This window comes from Kogia breviceps, chromosome 10 (genome assembly GCF_026419965.1).
Source record: "Kogia breviceps isolate mKogBre1 chromosome 10, mKogBre1 haplotype 1, whole genome shotgun sequence".
Classification (NCBI taxonomy): domain Eukaryota; kingdom Metazoa; phylum Chordata; class Mammalia; order Artiodactyla; family Physeteridae; genus Kogia; species Kogia breviceps.
The window spans coordinates 79,720,247-79,738,733 of record NC_081319.1 but is presented as its reverse complement, the minus strand read 5'-3'; the positions used below and the strand labels follow the sequence as shown (position 1 = coordinate 79,738,733).

The 18,487-nt window shown below is 44.5% G+C and overlaps 1 protein-coding gene across 1 annotated transcript in view; it reads left to right on the top strand.

Annotated features, from left to right (window-relative positions):
* TNFRSF21 (TNF receptor superfamily member 21) overlaps positions 1-18,487 on the top strand; it is a 66,574-nt gene that overhangs the window by 22,913 nt on the left and 25,174 nt on the right. The window contains exon 4 of the mRNA XM_059076545.2: positions 17,815-18,080. Coding sequence (XP_058932528.1) covers positions 17,815-18,080 — 266 coding nt within the window. The remainder of the gene's footprint in view (positions 1-17,814; positions 18,081-18,487) is intronic.

Genomic DNA, 18,487 nt, shown 5'->3' with positions numbered 1-18,487 from the left:
ACTACACACTTTATAGAATATTATCCTAGTTCTCTTAAAATTTGGGACTAAAAACTGAAGGAAATATGCCCAAATGACAATGATGTTTCTTCCAGTTTGGTGGGATTTGGTGAGATTTATGTGGATTTTTTTCCGTCTTTATTAGTTTTCTGTCTTTTTCCCAAATTTTCTATAATAAGTACATGCTACTTTTTAAATCAGAAATGTAGAGAAAGTTTAAAAAAACAACTCATTTTGCTCCTTTTTGCTAATTTATATGAACGATCAAACCAAGTGAAAGTCAGACTGGGGTGAACCCCCGACTTGGGATGAGCCTATACAGACTTGAATAAAACAACCCTTTGCAGGCAACCAGCTGGGCAAGGGAGGGTCCAATTCGACGCGCAGGCCCAGCGGCCATGGCCCACGGGCCCAGCCGCTCCGCGGAATGTGGGATCTTCCCAGACCGGGGCACGAACCCCTGTCCCCTGCATCGGCAGGCGGATTCTCAACCACTGCACCACCAGGGAAGCCCTCTTCCTCCTTTTTAATAAAAAATTTTTATTTGGATATAATCTCAAACGTATGGAAAAATTACAAAAATAGTACAAAGAATATCTATATACCTGTGCCCAGATTGACCTGTTGTTAACATTTTGCCCTTTTGCATTATCATTTGCTCTCTTTCTATAAAAATATAAATTTTATATTATAAAATGTGCCATGTAGAATAATCTGTTATATATAATGTTATATAATATAATGTTACATAGTACACAATATATAGCATGTATATGCACATATATACAGACATAAAATAATTTTTCTGAACCATTTTATGACCATTTATGCCTAGATTCTTCAGTATGTATTTCCTAACAGTAAGGATATTCTCTTAAAAAACCAGCACAGTTTTCAACTTCAGTAAATTTAATATGGATACAATATTTTAATTTTTTGTCCATATTCCATAGTTGTCAGTTGACCCAGTAAGGCCCTTGATAGACAGCATACTTTTTCCTCTGGTATAGGATCCTGCCTAGTATCCTATATTTCATTAAATTGTCCTTTAAGGTGGGCCAGGCAGAACACTTGTTCTAATATATCTAATTAGCAGAAAAAAATCTTCACATTGTGCTTAATTATGTAAATATTTGGAACTCTCCTCTCATTATTCATTTTATTTTTTAATAAATTTATTTATTTATTTATTTTTATTTTGGCTGCATGAGTCTTCGTTGCTGTGTGCGGGCTTTCTCTAGTTGTGGCGAGCGGGGCCTACTCTTCGTTGCAGTGTGCGGGCTTTCTCACTGTGGTGTCTTCTCCTGTTGCGGAGCACGGGCTCTAGGCACGCCGGCTTTCGTATTTGCAGCACGTGGGCTCAGTAGTTGTGGCTCGAGGGCTCTAGACCACAGGCTCAGTAGCTGTGACGCACAGGCTTAGTTGCCTCAGGGCATGTGGGATCTTCCCGGACCAGGGTTCGAATCTGTGTCCCCTGCATTGGCAGGCGGATTCTTAACCACTGCGCCACCAGGGAAGCCCTCACTTTATTAAAGAAGTGACTCCATTACTTTAGTAGCTGGATTTATAGATTAGATTATGGTCAGCTATAGTTCTAAACTCTCTTGCAGTGCAGCTTTCAGAATTCTTGAGAACACAGGGAGTTGTAGAAGTAAATCTGGTCCAGCAGCAGAAAGCAATTTAATACAATGATCTTAGGCATTCTTATGGCCACTGTAACCTTGTAAAATACTATGTCTGTGTCCTTGAAACAATCCTATTTTGTAGAAAGAATGGAAGTGCCAAATCAAACAAAATCTGAGCATACCTTCCGAGAAAGCAGTATTTCAGCAATACACTTTTCCAACTAAATCACAGTTGTCTCACTCAGATGTTATTATCTCTTCCAGTAGTTTAAACCCCCCCCCCCCCCCCCCCGCTGGGATTTTGCTTTGGGAAGTTTATGTTTAAGGTGTTTTTTTACGGAAGGTCTGTTTCCAAATTGCTATTCTCAAAGGTACACCCAGGTAAAATCCCATAACAAAGAGAGGTTCTGTTTCAGAAAAACCATTCCAGGTGCTCAGAGAGGCCTCTGGAAACAATACCTTGTTGATCTGATTGCAGTGAGTTCTGGGCAGCAGATAATCCTGTATAATAAGATCGTTTTCTGGTCCTTGTCCATTTCACACTGAATTGTTCAAGAGGATGAGGGTGGGGATAAAATCGCCTAGTCCTGTGTATTCTGTATAAAAGGTCGTGTAGGACCTCACTTAACCCTTACCCACCTTAAGCAGATGGTGCTGTGCTCCTGAATGCCATGTAGACCCCCAGCGCTGTGAAGCCAGGCCAGTGGTTCCCATCTTTCTCACCAACAAGAGCCTCTTCTTTTGGTTGCACTCACCCCTGTCTGCCTTCCATGGGTTTACCGTTTTTTGTTTTGTTTTGTTTTTTTGTGGTACGCGGGCCTGTCACTGTTGTAGCCTCTCCCGTTGCGGAGCACAGGCTCAGCAGCCATGGCTCACGGGCCCAGCCGCTCCGCGGCACGTGGGATCTTCCCAGACCGGGGCACGAACCCGTGTCCCCTGCATTGGCAGGCGGATTCCCAACCACTGCGCCACCAGGGAAGCCCGGGTTTATGGTTTTAAAGTTGAACTCCACGAAACTGCTACCCTACTTCCGTGGAATCCTAGTGTTGGAAACACATCACGAGACCTTATGTGGCCAGGAGGATGGGAGACTGAGAGGCTGTGGCATTTTGTATGTTTCCTTCCTTTCTGGAGTCATAGCAATTTTCTGTTGGTAGATTGGGACTGTACTGTGGTTTCCTGTAATATGTCCTTTTCAGCAGCAGGAATTGAATGTCCATTCAGAATTTATTTAAGAGTTTATTACCAGGTCCAAGTACCATCAAGATGTAAGTCTATTGTTAATGCTTAATGTGCCATGTTTTTGTCTTTTTTTTTTTTTTTTTTGGCTATGTTGGGTCTTTGTTGCTGCGCGTGGCCTTTCTCTAGTTGCGGCAAGCAGGGGCTACTCTTTGTAGCAGTGCGAGGGCTTCTCATTGCGGTGGCTTCTCTTGTTGGAAGCACGGGCTGTAGGCGTGTGGGCTTCAGTAGTTGTGACCCACGGGCTCTGTAGTTGTGGCTTGCAGGCTCTAGAGCACAGGCTCAGTAGTTGTGGCACACAGGCTTAGTTGCTCTGTGGCATGTGGGATCTTCCCGGACCGGGGCACGAACCTGTGTCCCCTGCATCAGCAGGCAGACTCTCCACCACTGCACCACCAGGGAAGCCCCCTGTGTAGTTTCTTAAAGCATGTGTTATATAAAGACAGCATCTCCTTTCAATGGACTGCAAAAGGGATTGTGAAGGTAGCTGGCGGATGTTTTCTCAAGCAGACCATTTTGTACCTGCAGCAGCAAAAAGGCAAAGGGCTCAATCTGTAGAATGAGATACTAAGATGCTATTTCTTTTTAAAAAAAATTTTAAATTAAAAAAAATTTTTAATTGGAGTATAGTTGATTTACAATGTTATGTTAGTTTCTGGTACAGCAAAGTGATTCGATTATATCTATCTATCGATCTATCTATATTCTTTCTTAGATTCTTTTCCATTATAGATTATTATAAGGTATTGAATATAGTGCCCTGTGCTATACATTAGGTCCTATAGTAGTCTGTATCTGGTAAACCCAAACTCCTAATTTATCCCTCTCTCACCCTTTCCCCTTTGGTAACCATAACTTTGTTTTCTATGTCTGTGAGTCTGTTTCTGTTTCATAAATAAGTTCATTAGTTCATTTGTATCATTTTTTTAGATTTCACATATAAGTGATATTATATGGTGTTTGTCTTTCTCTGTGTGACTTGCTTCACTTAGTATGATCATCTCTAGGTCCATCCATGTTTTTGCATAACTTTGACGTCCCAATCTGTACCTAAAGACTGTTCTTAGGGAAAACAATGCTGCTTAAGGAACAGGACAGAATTGGCTTAGTGCACTTACTTAAAAGGTTCAGATACTGAGCCTGAGCTCTATTTTAGATCTTGAGTTTCTGGTAATATATTTTTTATTTCCTCCATCCTTTTATTTCTTCCATCCTTTCCCCCATCCACAACTCACTGCTCAAGCAAAGCAAAACAGGACATCATCCTGGCTTACCCAGCAAACAAGCAGAAACACATCCCCTCCCATCTCTGTTGTCTTTAGGTTTTACTCAGTAACGACCATGTTCTCAGTTCTGGGTCCCTACAAATCCCAACAATAGGCTGAGAATAAATGCTTCCTTTCCTCCCCAAATTCTGGTTCCTTACAAATCCCAGCCATAGGCTGAGAAAAAGTGCTTCCTTCTTTAGGATTGGGCCAGTTTGAGAGAAGTGGTTTTTATTGGAGCTTATGAAGGAAAACCATCCCCCAGTTTCACAACTCTGCAGACTTCATCCTCTTTCGAGGGGAAGCAGTAAGATGCAATCGACTTGTAAGAGTGGAATTGTGATTGTGTTTCTCTTATAAATATTTCCCTGAAGTTGCAGGGGTTCGTTAGGGACAGATGCTGAGTAACTGAAACCTGTGCCTTGGATGTATTTGAACAGCATCAATATACTCTTCAATCAGGTTTCACGAATGACATAACATTTCGCCGGAATTATTAAAACCACCATAAGCAGTGTTGAGAAATGAAGAACGAATGAAGTGCATTAGGAATGCAATAATAAGTACTTTTCCACTTTACATTTTTCTAACGTGAGATTAGGGAGTGTTTGCTACCACCCACATAGGCAAGATCTTGAGGTGATTTTGGGGTGCAAAAGATGGACTAAACCATGACTTACTAATATAATTTTCTAACCTTATAAGAAAGGTTTCTGCTACCATTAAGTTTTCATTGTCTACTTTTCTTTAGCAAAGACTTGTATCATGCTTACTGAATGCCATATCCTGTTCTAAGCATTTTTTATGAATATTAACTTAATTTTCTTAACCATATGAGGTAGGCCACTACCATCACCATTTTACAGGTGGGAAAACTGAGGTACAGGGAATCACTTGCCCGAGGTCACACAGCTACAAAGGGGCAGTGCTAGGCTTTAAACTCAGGCACTGATCTGACTCTGGACACTGCCCCTTGATTCTTAAAATCTGGATTTATTTTTCTGGTTCTTGGAATCTGGATTTTAATTTTTCCAATGTTAGAAATTTCTAGTTTCTATGGTTGTGTTTTTTTTTTTTTTTTTTTTTAATCGTACGTGGGCCTCTCACTGTTGTGGCCTCTCCCGTTGCGGAGCACAGGCTCCGGACGCGCAGGCTCAGCGGCCATGGCTCACGAGCCCAGCCGCTCCGCGACATGTGGGATCTTCCCGGACCGGGGCACGAACCCGCGTCCCCTGCATCGGCAGGCGGACTCTCAACCACTGCGCCACCCGGGAAGCCCTCTATGGTTGATTTTTAAAAATTGTGCCCAATCAAGAAAAGTTTATTTCCCTTAGCAAAACCCAGCTTGTTCTGAAATAAAACAACTGAAAAATTGTCAGCAATAATGAGTTTTCCTCCATGGAAGTCACCCCGATTTCCTCCTTTTCACTGTTTTCTTGGATTGCTTGAAATGGAAAACTTTTAAATCCAGATACCCAATGGCTGAAGGCTCTGAGGGCTGTTTGAAAACGTAAAGGCTGTTTCAGATAAGTCAGAGGTGATGGAGTCGTGCTAATTAGAACTCACATCTGTTGAACTTGGTGGTAGTTTTCTCAGCCCCAGACAGCAGCAGCTGCAACCAAAGAAACCCTCCTTCCTTTGCCAAAAGGCTCCTGGACTCCAAATTCCAGACAGTCATCCTGTCTGTCAGCCCAAATTTCCTACGGGAAGTAGACTTGAAGTGTAAACACCGGGAAGCCGGCCTGAAGGGAGCAGATTATTCCATTTAAGAGGTGGCTGTGCCCTTGTTCTGCCCCCGGGGCCGCAGTCATTTTCTGGGAGCAGGAAGGGACAGGAGGGCTGTTCTCCATCCCGCGCTCCCCAGCCCTGGTCTTTGCCACCTTTGCTTCCTGTCATGCTACTTCCAGCCAACGGCACCTTTCGGTTGAACCTCTAGGATGTTTGAGAATTACAAAGCACACACAACCACTACAGGAGAAAAGCTTCTTATTGGGACAGCCTCAAAAGCATTATCTCGTGCACAGAGTCAAGGAAGGTGTGGCCTTTGCCCTTGGAAGGCTGTTGTCCTTCCCAGGCCCACCCACCAATGGCTTCTTCCTCTAGGCTTTAGAGGACAGGTATTGATGTTTTAAATGTATATTTTATTCTCTAATTTATCGAACAGCTTTTGAATTTCAGTGTTTGGGATACTGAAAAACACTTCAGCATTTTCCCCATGTAGGGCTAAAATACAAGTAGAAAAGAAAATCCTTACAAATGAGTGTCCTTGAATCAACCTGGTCAGGTATTATGTAAGCAGATTTTGCAGAGAAGGAGGAATTTCTCTAATTCTGTTGATCGTTCTTCACGAGTAATTGGTCATTACCCTTGCAGCGTATGAACAGAATTTGACGTATTAGGTTGTTGATGGTATGCCAGATTGTAAATATTAGATGGGTTCAAGTTTATAAATTAAAAAAATAATAGTTCTTACTATATTTCGTCAAATCTAAGACACCACTGATTGTGAGACGCACCATTACTTTATACGCCACTAAGGAAAAAAGCACACTGCAACCAAGCTACGGAAAGGCATTGGTTAAAAACATATATATCACTTATACGTGGAATCTAAAACACTGATACAAATGAACTTATCTACAAAACAGAATTAGACTCACAGATTTGGAGAACAAATTTGTGGTTACCAAAGGGGGAAGCAGAGGGGGAGGGATAAACTGGGAATTTGGGATTAACAGGTACACACTACTGTATATAAAATAGATAACCAACAAGGACCTACCACTGTATAGCCCAGGGAACTATATTCAGTATCTTGTAATAACCTATAAGGGAAAGGAATCTGAAAAAGAATACCTATCTATCTATCTATCAATCTGTCTATATCTGAATCACTTTGCTGTAAACCTGGAACACTGTAAATCAACTATATTTCAGTTTTTAAAAAGTGCATTTAGATGTTTTAGCACCTCTAAAGTATGGTAGCAATGTTTTAGCCCCAATCTTGCCTCTTTTCCACATAGTCTGACAGCACGATTCTAACTGCATTGTTCGGTTGTGAGTTTTCCTCTATGGCCTACTGGGTCCCTTGGTTCCCTTCTTCCTGAAACACTTCCTTCCTTTGGCTTCCTGGACTCCACCCTCTCTTGCTCTCCTCCCACCTCTCTGGCTGTTCCTTCTCCAGCTCCTTGGCTAGTTCCTCCTCTTGGACCCCACCTCTGAATAATGGAGAGCCCCGGGGCTCAGGACTCACTCCCCTTTTCTACCCACACACACCCCTTCCCTGGGTTACCCCTGGCTTTAAATGCCATCTATCTGCTGCTGATTCCCAAGTGCATCTACCCAGCCTGGATCTTGTACCTGAACTCAACATACAGATAGCCTCCCACCTGCCTGATGGACCCAGATGTCCAACTGGCACCTCCCACTTAAGATGTGAAAACCTGAATCCCGAACCGTGCTGTTCACATCAGTTGCCCAGCGCGGAAAGTGGCCCCTCTGGTCTTCCTGCTGCTCCAAGCAAAACCTTAGCATCATCCTTAACTCCTTTCCTGCTTTCTCACCCCATATTCAAGCCCTTAGCCAATCCAGTCAGCACTACCTTCAAAATAGATGCAGAAAGGCGACCATTTGCCCTCATTTCCACAGCCGCCAGCCTGGCCCAAGGCACTGTCACCTCCCTCCTGGATCATTGCCATGGCCTCCGAACTGGTTGCTCCACTTCTGCCTTGTGCCCCTTCTAGTTTATTTTTTTCACAACAGCCAGAGTGATCCTGTTCGATGTAAGTCACATCGCGGCAGTCCTGTCCTTGAAAAGTCAGAATCCCCAGTGACTTTTTTTTTTTTTTTGCGGTACGCAGGCCTCTCACTATTGTGGCCTCTCCCGTTGCGGAGCACAGGCTCCGGACGCACAGGCTCAGCGGCCGTGGCTCACGGGCCCAGCCGCTCCGCGACATGTGGGATCTTCCCGGACCGGGGCACGAACCCGCGTCCCCTGCATCGGCAGGCGGACTCTCAACTACTGCGCCACCAGGGAAGCCCCCCAGTGACTTTTCACTGCACGGGAAGCGGCAGCCTGAAGGCCCAGTGCAATCTGTACTCCCCTCCTGGCCATTTGTATCCAGCCTCTGACACCCACCACACTCTCCATCACTCATTGTTGCAGCCACACTGGCTCTCCTGCCCCTCCTTGTACATGCCAGCACCCTTCCTCCCTTTCTACCTGCTGTTCCCTCCGCACGACTTGCTCCCTCACCTCCATTAGGGCTTGATTCCAACGTTAGCTCGGTGGAGCCTTCTTTGAGATATCAGGGAGAAGGCCCCATATCTAAAGTTGCAGCCCTGCCCCCTCGGTCCCCTTCCCCTGCTGTCTTTTACTCCTCAGCCCTCCTGGCTGTGCACCTGTGTGGAATATTTTATTACTTCCCGCGTTCCCCAACAGAATGCAGACGTCACCAGGAGAAAGGATTTTGTTTTGCCTCGTTCGCTGCCACGTCCCCAAGGCCCAGAATCGTGTCTGGTGCTAAGGGTTCTCAGTACATTTTCATTACATGAATAAACGAACCGCTTCATACAGAGGCTAAGACAGGGAGGAAGAGGGCATTTTTTGTTTTGCGTTGTTTTGTTTTCCTCCTGGAATGAAAGAAAAGGTTATTAGCTTTGTCCTCACAGCCTCAGTGAAATTTATCTCTTCCATTCCTACTGCTTTGATAGAGTTTGCCCTTGGTAAACAGTTCTTCCATTAACCACGAGACCTTTGCAGGTGGTTTTTAGCCGTTCCCGGGATTCATCTGAGCTTGTAATTGATTGCCCACTGAACCTTCAACAAGGTACTGATGAATTCAGCTTTGGAAATCACTTTTGGGGTTTCAAAGGAAATCTAAACAGTGCCTCCCTCCAACTTTTTACCTCAATAGGAAAGGAGTATTTTTAACTTGGGGCAAACCAAGTTCCTGGCATGAATGAAGTAGTTTCCTGTGTGATGCTTTGGGAATGATCATTTTCGATTTAGTGTGTTTCTTGTCGGTTTTTTTTTTTTTTTTTGCGGTACGCGGGCCTCTCACTGTTGCGGCCTCTCCCGTTGCGGAGCACAGGCTCCGGACGCGGAGGCCCAGCGGCCATGGCTCACGGGGCCAGCCGCTCCGCGGCATGTGGGATCTTCCCGGACTGGGACACAAACCCGCGTCCCCTGCATCGGCAGGCGGACTCTCAACCACTGCGCCACCAGGGAAGCCCTGTCCGGGATTGAACCTGTGCCCCCTACAATGGAATCACAGAGTCTTAAACACTGGACCTCCAGGGAAGTCCTGATATAGCATGTTTTAACCATCCTATGACATGCTGGTTACTGCAAAAAAAAAAAAAAAACACATGCATATGTGGGGTTGTTACTTTTAGGAGCATTTACTATGTTATCAGGCCAGACAGACCGTGGCCTGGATAGCTTATCTCTGGAGGAGGTTTCCGCCATGGTGGGACCTCTTTGCCTCGTGAGCTCTGGGCCGTGACATGGATTCAGTGGAGCGCCCTCCATGGGAAGAGGGAGAGGTTATTGCACAACAGCTGGGTTCCCGTGCCAGGAAGCCCGCGTTTCCCCCATTGGCAGCCACATGTGGGCCTTCCTTCTTGTCATCATAGAGACTGTAGATCTGGCAGGGCTACACAGCAAGGCTGGGATACCATTTGGTCCCTTTCTTTCTCAGGGACTTAAGTTACAGGGGCGAATGGGTTAACAAATGGTGGGGAGGAGGTTCAGGCAAGAGGGGAGGGATGTAAGAAGGCTCTCATTCATTCATTCACTCATTCATTCATTCATTCACTCATTCAATCAGAGATAGTCATTGTACTTTTGTTATGTGCTAGGCTCCGGGAGTAGCTGGGGGTAATGGTGAGCGAAGCAGACATGGGGCTCGGGCAGAAGGTGGCCAGAAAAGGCATCTCTGAGGACATGGCCATTGTACAGGGAAGACCATCATGGCATGCTAAAGCCAGACGTTTATTCACATTTCTGAACTTGACTTACAAGTTGTTGTTCTGTACAGATGTTTAATGTGTCCTGTCCATCTTTGCCCTTGTGTCCGCAGTTGGCAAGCCTGGGGTCACAGCACTTGCCGATAAAGGGCATGTTTGGGGTGGGAGTCAGGCTGTTGGTAGCAGGGAAGTCATTTTGAGCTCATATGGCCTGTTTTCTTTTTTTTTTTTGACTTTAAAATATGCTTTTAATAATAATACATTTAAGAATGAAAATATACATTTCACATCTGGTAATAAGGGAAAAACAGGTAATGAATTTTCTCTCCCAGAAATCAGTGATATCCCATCTGAAAAGACAAATCAAGAATGCTAGTTGGGGGCTTCCCTGGTGGCGCAGTGGTGGAGGGTCCGCCTGCCGATGCAGGGGACACAGGTTCGTGCCCTGGTCCGGGAAGATCCCACATGCCGCGGAGCGGCTGGGCCCGTGAGCCACGGCCGCCGAGCCTGCGCGTCCGGAGCCTGCGCTCCACAACGGGAGAGGCCACAGCAGTGAGAGGCCCGCGTACTGCAAAAAAAGAATGCTAGTTGGGTCAGCATAATTACAGCAGCAGGGACTGGAGACTTTCTTCTTTTTTTTTTTTTTTTTAAACATCTTTATTGGAGTATAACTGTTTTACAATAGTGTGTTAGTTTTTCCTTTACAACAAAGTGAATCAGTTATACATATACATATGTTTCCCATATCTCCTCCCTCTTGCATCACCCTCTCTCCCACCCTCCCTATCCCACCCCTCTAGGTGGTCACAAAGCGCAGAGGTGATCTCCCTGTGCTATGTGGCAGCTTCCCACTAGCTATCTAATTTACATTTGGTAGTGTGTATATGTCCCTGCCACTCTCCCACTTCATCACAGCATATGGCCTGTTTTCGACATGTACGTCTCAGGAGAGTGTGTGTGTGTGTGTGTGTGTGTGTGTGTGTGTGTGTGTGTGTGTGTAAACCAGCAAACCAGCACAGGGGTAACTGTGGAGTCATCTGTCGTGGGAGGAGTCTGTATACTAATTGCCTCCATGGGAGTTTTCTCATTATTTGTTCCCACCCCTCCGCCATTTCTTTTCCTAGCAGAATAATGAGAACTGCCATGACACTTAACCAGGATGGGTGATGCAGTGGGAATACCTGAATCTTTTAAATGATGAGGATGTGGTACCAGCAAAAAGCTTATAAACACATTCACCTCTTCGATGTACCCATTCTGTACGAAGTATGGTTGTACAGCATGAAATCCAGAGGGCTGTGTCGTAGGGGCCAGACGGCCTTTGTTTCCTCCAGCTCCGTCGTCACTGTCCTTCCTGCCTCTTCTAGGGAAGGCTTTACCATGGCTTCTTAATGATGGCGCTCATTTCAGATATTTATCTCCAAAAGGAAGGAGCGTTAATACCTTCTCTTGTAAAGGTCAATTCAGGTTCGTATTAATAGAGGAGGAACTTTTTTTGCATATTGACGTTGACATTGAGCCTCCGATGAGGGTTGTCACCCAGATTATATCTGATTCAGAGTTTTATAGCACATGGGAAAATGCCATGTCTTCCACAATAACCCAACTGCTCACCTCGTGCCTTTTCCTTGAGCTCCCTCACAGCAGAGCTGGGTAGAGTCCGCTCATTTGGAAGAACCCCCCGAGTCCCATTGTGATGCCCTGTGTGTGGCGGGGGGCAGCGTTGATCTCTCACATGTGCCTTTCTGTGGGTGGTGCCCCTCTTGTGCAGTGGTGCCCCTTCGGACACATACTGGTGAGGTTCTGAAAAACCCAGGAGGCGAGGATGCTGGTGCCCGGCTTCATTGTTCTGCACCTGTGGTCCTGGTGCTAAAACCGATGTCTATGCAGAACTTCTCCCGTCTGTCAGCTTCGTTGCCCCAGTGACTCTCGTCCAGAAATGGAGGGGACAGAGGAAGGAGAACCGAGGTGCTTTACAGGTTTAATACTTGACCCCATACATCTCCTTACCCAGCCTATGAGATAAGAGGTGGTATTTTCGTTTTACTGATGAGGACACTGAAATCTTAGAGGTCATTTGCTCGAGGTCACACAACTAACAAGTCATGGAGTTTGAAACTGTATCTTGGGATTAGCAAGTTTATGATCTTTCTACTACCTGCACCTTAAAAGTCACAAGCCATTTCCCTGGTTCCAAAACCACCTTCTCAGACATAGCCCCCGGTTTATAGGGCTTGGCTGCTTCATGACTTCTTTGGAAACTTCAGCCGTTCTCCAGAGCTCCAGGACCTGCCATCACAAGAAAAGCGAAGTTAAGCTCATTGCCTATCAATCAGCACTTCTGTGGGTTGATGGTTGTATTGCTTTTCAACCTAAGAAAAAAGAGATTTGGCATCACGCTAAACAAGTTAGATTAATTCAACACGTGGTGACTGTCTCCATTCTAGATAAAAATTGTCGGAACGCTGATGGACAGATGACCAAGGCACCCAGCCATGCAGGGATTTGGTCTCTATTTTACTATCATTTCACATTGAGATTGTTCATTGGGGTAGGAACTTTCATTTTGGGGGCTTTGTGTGTGTTTGTGTTTCTTTTAACACAATGCTTTTCTAAATGTTTTTGCCATTTGACAGTCTAGCTATGGTCTTTAAATTGCTACAGTTTCAGGGGTTGGAGAACTATAGCACGTGGGCTCATTTGTACTGCTCATGGCTGCTGTCACCTAACAACAGAGTTGAGAACTTGCAACAGAGACTGTATGGTTCTCAAAGCCTAAAATATTTATTCTTGCCCTGTACAGAAAAAGCTTGCTGAAACTTCCTTTTTTTTTTTTTTTTTTTTTTTTTTTAAAAAAAAAAAAAGGGTCTTCCCTGGTGGCGCAGTGGTTGAGAATCCGCCTGCCGATGCAGGGGACACGGGTTCGTGCCCTGGTCCGGGAAGATCCCACATGCCGCGGAGCAACTAAGCCCGTGAGCCATGGCCGCTAGGCCTGCGCGTCCGGAGCCTGTGCTCCGCAACGGGAGAGGCCACAGCAGTGAGAGGCCCGCATACCACGAAAAAATAAAAAAATAAAAATAAAAATAAAAAAATAAAAAATAAAAAAAATTAAAAAAAAAAAAAGGTACCATAGTTTTAAAGGAAAGAACTACACTTGCTAGCCCTAAAGAAAAACTTTCCAAGCATCTTCTTGGTCAGTAATAACAGGCCAGGAGGAAGCACACACACCATGGTCTGTGCCGAGTGCATTCATATGTGGACTATGCCCTAGGAGCATAATTCCAGCAAGTAGCAATGTTCCTCTGAAATACCATATTCCCTATTAACCACAACAGAGGTACCACTAACTAGCTGGGCGACCTTGAACTAGTCACTAACCTTTCTACATGAGATTCCTCACGAATAAAATTAAACATTTAAAACATTATGTGTACCACATCATAGTATGTATAGGTATGAAGTATATGTAAATATATGTCTATATATGTGTGTTATATAGTTATATGTATGTATGTAGCTTTAAAAGGAATAATAACATAAATATCAAATACAATAATAAAATTAAAAGAAGACCCGTTTCCCCACCATCCAGCTTAGGAAATTGAGCCTTGGGAATACCCTGGAAGTCCCCTCTGTGCACCTATCCAGTAGTGGACAGCTACCGTACCCCCCTCCCTCCCCAACGGTAGCTATCTCAATTTAGTTTAATCATTCTACTGCTTTTCCCTATAGTTGGATTGTTTAGTTTTGCCTGAAACTCGTTTCCTAAACGAAGAGCACTTTCAGATCCCATCAAATTGTGTGCTTCATCAGTGAGACTTCATTTTCTTGGTGCTAAACTCTTTGTCTGAAAATCTCTCAAGGGCTTTCAGTCCAGCAAACAAAGTTAACACACAGTGGCTGCCCAACAAATACTCTTGAAATATTCCGCAGGTTTTTCTTTTCCCTTTGGTGGCGATAGTGGGGTCGGGGCAGGGTACACCGAAGTCGTGGGTTAGTTCAGACTGGTCTTGCCTCCTCCTGGTGTGATCCTGTGCTAGGCTGAGAGGCTGGGATCTCCGGAGGTAGTGGCTGTCTCTGACATCTTTGTATTTATCCGCTCCGAAGTGGGAGGGGCCCGCGGTGAGGAACCTGGTTGATCCAGGCTGGTTCACATAAGTTGACTCCATGTTTACATAGTAAAAGAATAAGGTGAAACCTGATTCGTGGACCTAGAATTTAGCTTCCAGTCAATTTTAGTGGAAGGAAAATCTCATTGCACCCATTCTTCATGTTTTCCTTTATTTATTTATTTTTTTTTAATTTTGTGGCAGAAGAAAAGTATAAATACTGGCTTTGGAAGAAGGAGTTATTGTTAAGCGTGAGCCTTTTACACTCTGTCATTACTCTATAAAGCCTGTGTGTTTCCATCAGAAACGCGTTTAGTCTTAAGTTGTAGCGCCCAGTGTATGGAACATTTATAATGATGGGGTACTTCCAAAAATAAGTCCACTCTATAGAAAATGTTAATCAGCTCATCCCCAGGGACCATACTGAGTATCTCCACTGTACAAATGAGGAAATGAACATGACAGTTAGTGGTTTGCCCAAAGCCACACTGTCCCTGGCACTACAAAGGTTTAAGCAAAGGGCCCACATACAAGAAAACGCAGTCATGTTTCCATGTAAGACACCGTGGGCCTTCGTTAACTTGACCTAAATTAAGACTCAGGGGCGGGGCTTCCCTGGTGGCGCAGTGGTTGAGAATCCGCCTGCCGATGCAGGAGACACGGGTTCGTGCCCTGGTCCGGGAAGATCCCACATGCCGCGGAGCAACTGAGCCCGTGAGCCATGGCCGCTGGGCCTGCGCGTCCGGAGCCTGTGCTCCGCAACGGGAGAGGCCACAACAGTGAGAGGCCCGCATACCGCAAAAAAAAAAAAAAAAAAAAAAAAAAAAGACTCAGGGGCTAAGAAGCCTTTTGGTGTTTGGAAGAATCGACCACAGCAACCACAAAGAGCTGGCTTGCTGCTGAAAGTTACCTGTGGGGTTTTAAATAAGACGTGTTTTTTTTTTTTTTTTTTTTTTTTTGAGGCGTCTGTTTGCTTGAAATCAGAAGCGCTGTATCTGGCTAAACATTGCTATGAAAACTGAAAAGCAGCGGGTTCAAGTGTATTTCACACTGCCAGGGGAAATAGTGTGGGAAGTACAGTCGGGTCGCAGTCTGCGGCATTCTACTTTTACAGTTGACAGGAAAGCAGCCTGTTACCAGGAACTTACGTTCCGAAACCATTTTCAGGGGGTTGGTTCAGGATGTACACGCAAGGCTTCCAAGTCATCTGCTTCAATGGGATTGCGTGGCAGAGGAAGGGTTTCCATGGAGGAACCACAAATTCCTCCATTTACAAGGAAACTTTGGGAATTCTTATTGCTCTTTTCTCAGGCAAAAGTTGATAGCTCATTTTATAAATATTTTCCCCAACAACTGGTTGGAGCAAAAAAGGTTTTTTTCTTTCCTTCCCGACTAACCTCTAGTTAATTGAAAAATTCAGTTAACCATCACAGTAAGCTCCTCTTCTCTTCTTTTGCTTTCTTCCCCAAGTTTCACTTGGGAACTTGACTTCATTTTTTTTTTTTTTTTTTGGCCTCGCCCAGTGGCCTGTGGGATCTTAGTTCCCCGACCAGGGATAGAACCCGTACTCCTTGCCGTGGAAGCACAGAGTCCTAACCACTGGACTGCCAGGGAATTCCACCCCCCCCCCTTTTTTTTGAGTAATAAATGTTTTAAAGACTGTTTTTCAACTTTCCTTTTAAATTGAAGTGTAGTTGATTTCCAGTGTTGTGTTAGTTTCTGGTGTATGGCAAAGTGATTCAGTTATACACATACATATTCTTTTTCAGATTCTTTTCCATTATAGTTTATTATAAGATATTGAATATAGTTCCCTGTGCTATACAGTAGGATGTTGTTGTTTATCTATTTTATATATAGTAGTTTGTGTCTGCTAATCCAAAACTCCTAATTTATTCCTCCCTCACTCCCTTTTCCCTTTGGTAACCATAAGTTTGCTTTCCACATCTGTGAATCTGTTTCAGTTTTGTAAATAAGTTCATTTGTGTCATATTTTAGATTCCACATATAAATGGTATCACATGGTATTTGTCTTTCTCTGTCTCACTTCACTTAGTATGATAATCTCTAGGCCCACCCATGTTGCTCAAATAACACTATTTCATTCTTTTTTTTTTTTTTTTAATTCGGTTGCACCAGATCTTAGTTGTGGCAGACGGGCTCCTTAGTTGCAGCTCTTGGGATCCTTAGTCACGGCTCACCAGCTCCTTAGTTGTGGCTTGTGAACTCTTAGTTGTGGCATGCATGGGGGATGTAGTTCCTTAACCAGGGATCAAACCCGGGCCCCCTCCACTGGGAGCTCGGAGTCTTATCCACTGCACCACCAGGGAAGTCTCTATTTCATTCTTTTTGATGGCTGAGTAGTATTCCATTGTGTATCCTCTTTGTTAGCTGTAGTTAGCCAAGGCATTGTTAACTATAATAACTCTGGTATCTGGGTTTGTGAGTATGGCCTCATTCAGAGATATGGTGTTGATTCAGAAGACTCATTCACCTGTTGTGATACCTACCAGAGTCCTTACTGTGGGGTTATATATACACTCCATGGATAAATTTGGGAAAAGCCAATACGTAATTGCAGCGAGAAGGTGCCTTAAAGAGGAAGACACCAAAGTGTGCCACTCAGGGAAAACCCCACCTCACAGAGGGTCGGTGCCAGGTGCTTATCCTGAGTTGTCAAATCCCAAGATTTGATTTTGGCATTTTCACCCTCTCTTCATCAGATCTGGGGACTGCAGACCCATGCTGATTGAGTTTATAAGTAACTGATGAGCCAGAATGACTCCATTTATAACGTTATCCAGTGAGTTGGGTTCAAAACCCAACCCACCTACCTTTGTGATACTGGGCAAGTTGCCTGACTTTTCTGTTTTTTTGTTTTGTTTTGTTTTGTTTTTTCCTTACCCGGGCAATTGGAATGTTAATGAGCGAATGCCTTCACATAATACCTGGAAGATAATAGCTATTGTTAGTATATTGTCATTTTGCTGTTGTCTTCATTATAACTGTGCAAGTCAACTTTAGGAGACTGACTAATAGATCAGAAAGTTGCCTTTTGAGCATAGAATTTTAGAGCATGGGAAGTCAGAAGTTCTGAAGGAATGCCCCCATTGGACTGCATCAGTTGGGAATTTCATCAGTTGATATACAAGGCACCATAGGCAGACTCTCACCACCCCATTACCCAGACACTGCTGGATGAACTCCACTGCAGTTTGAACCTGTGGGTTACCTCTTCTAGATTTTATAAAGTCGCCACTTTTTTCATCTGAGAGTCTCTAATTTATTTGGTTCCAGTTTTTAGCAGCGATAAAGGAATCACTCTGAGTACTTTGTTTGGGCTTGACTTTCAAAATATTGTTTAGGGGCGATTTATTTTTCTTCCAGGTTGCTCCTCTGGTTCCACGTTCTGGAAGTGACATTTGCAGGAGGGTACCTAACTAGTCTCCAGGATGGCCTGCGTGTGCGGTAGGAGGCACTGCATCCCTTTGACGGACGAGAGCCATGGGAAAGCATGCTTCTTTAAGTTCATTAAAACAGATTGGCCTTCTGTAAAGACCTCACATATCTGTATTTGTGTTTTATTTTATTTTGTGTCTGGTATAGGTATTGACATCCTGAAGCTTGTAGCAGCCCAAGTGGGAAGCCAGTGGAAGGATATCTATCAGCTTCTGTGCAATGCCAGCGAGAGGGAGGTGGCTGCTTTCTCCAACGGGTACACGGCAGACCACGAGCGGGCCTACGCAGCGCTGCAGCACTGGACCATCCGGGGCCCCGAGGCCAGCCTGGCCCAGTTAATTAGCGCCCTGCGCCAGCACCGGCGCAACGATGTCGTGGAGAAGATCCGTGGCCTGATGGAAGATACAGCCCAGGTAACGCAGCCCGGATTGTCTGTCTTTCCCACTAACCTTTAGGTCCCTGTGCTCCAGATTTTACCACGTATATGTAATAAGGAGAAAGAACTGAAAGTAGGTGCCTAGGTTCTCTCTCTCTGTCTCACTCGCACACACACACCCCTCTTCTAGGGCAGTACTTCTCATTGGTTTTCCATTAATTATCTAGAGAACTTTTTAAAAATTTTGGTATGTGGACCCCACTGTAGACCAGTCAGTGTAGAATCTCCAGGGACAGGACTAGGAACCAGTATTTTTAGGAATCAGTATTTTTTAAAGCTCTCCAAGTGATTCTAATATGCAAAGTTGAGAATCTTTGCCTTTGATAGTGGATTCTGGCATCAGACTGTATGGCTAGATCTATTCCTTGTTACCCAATTTACAGT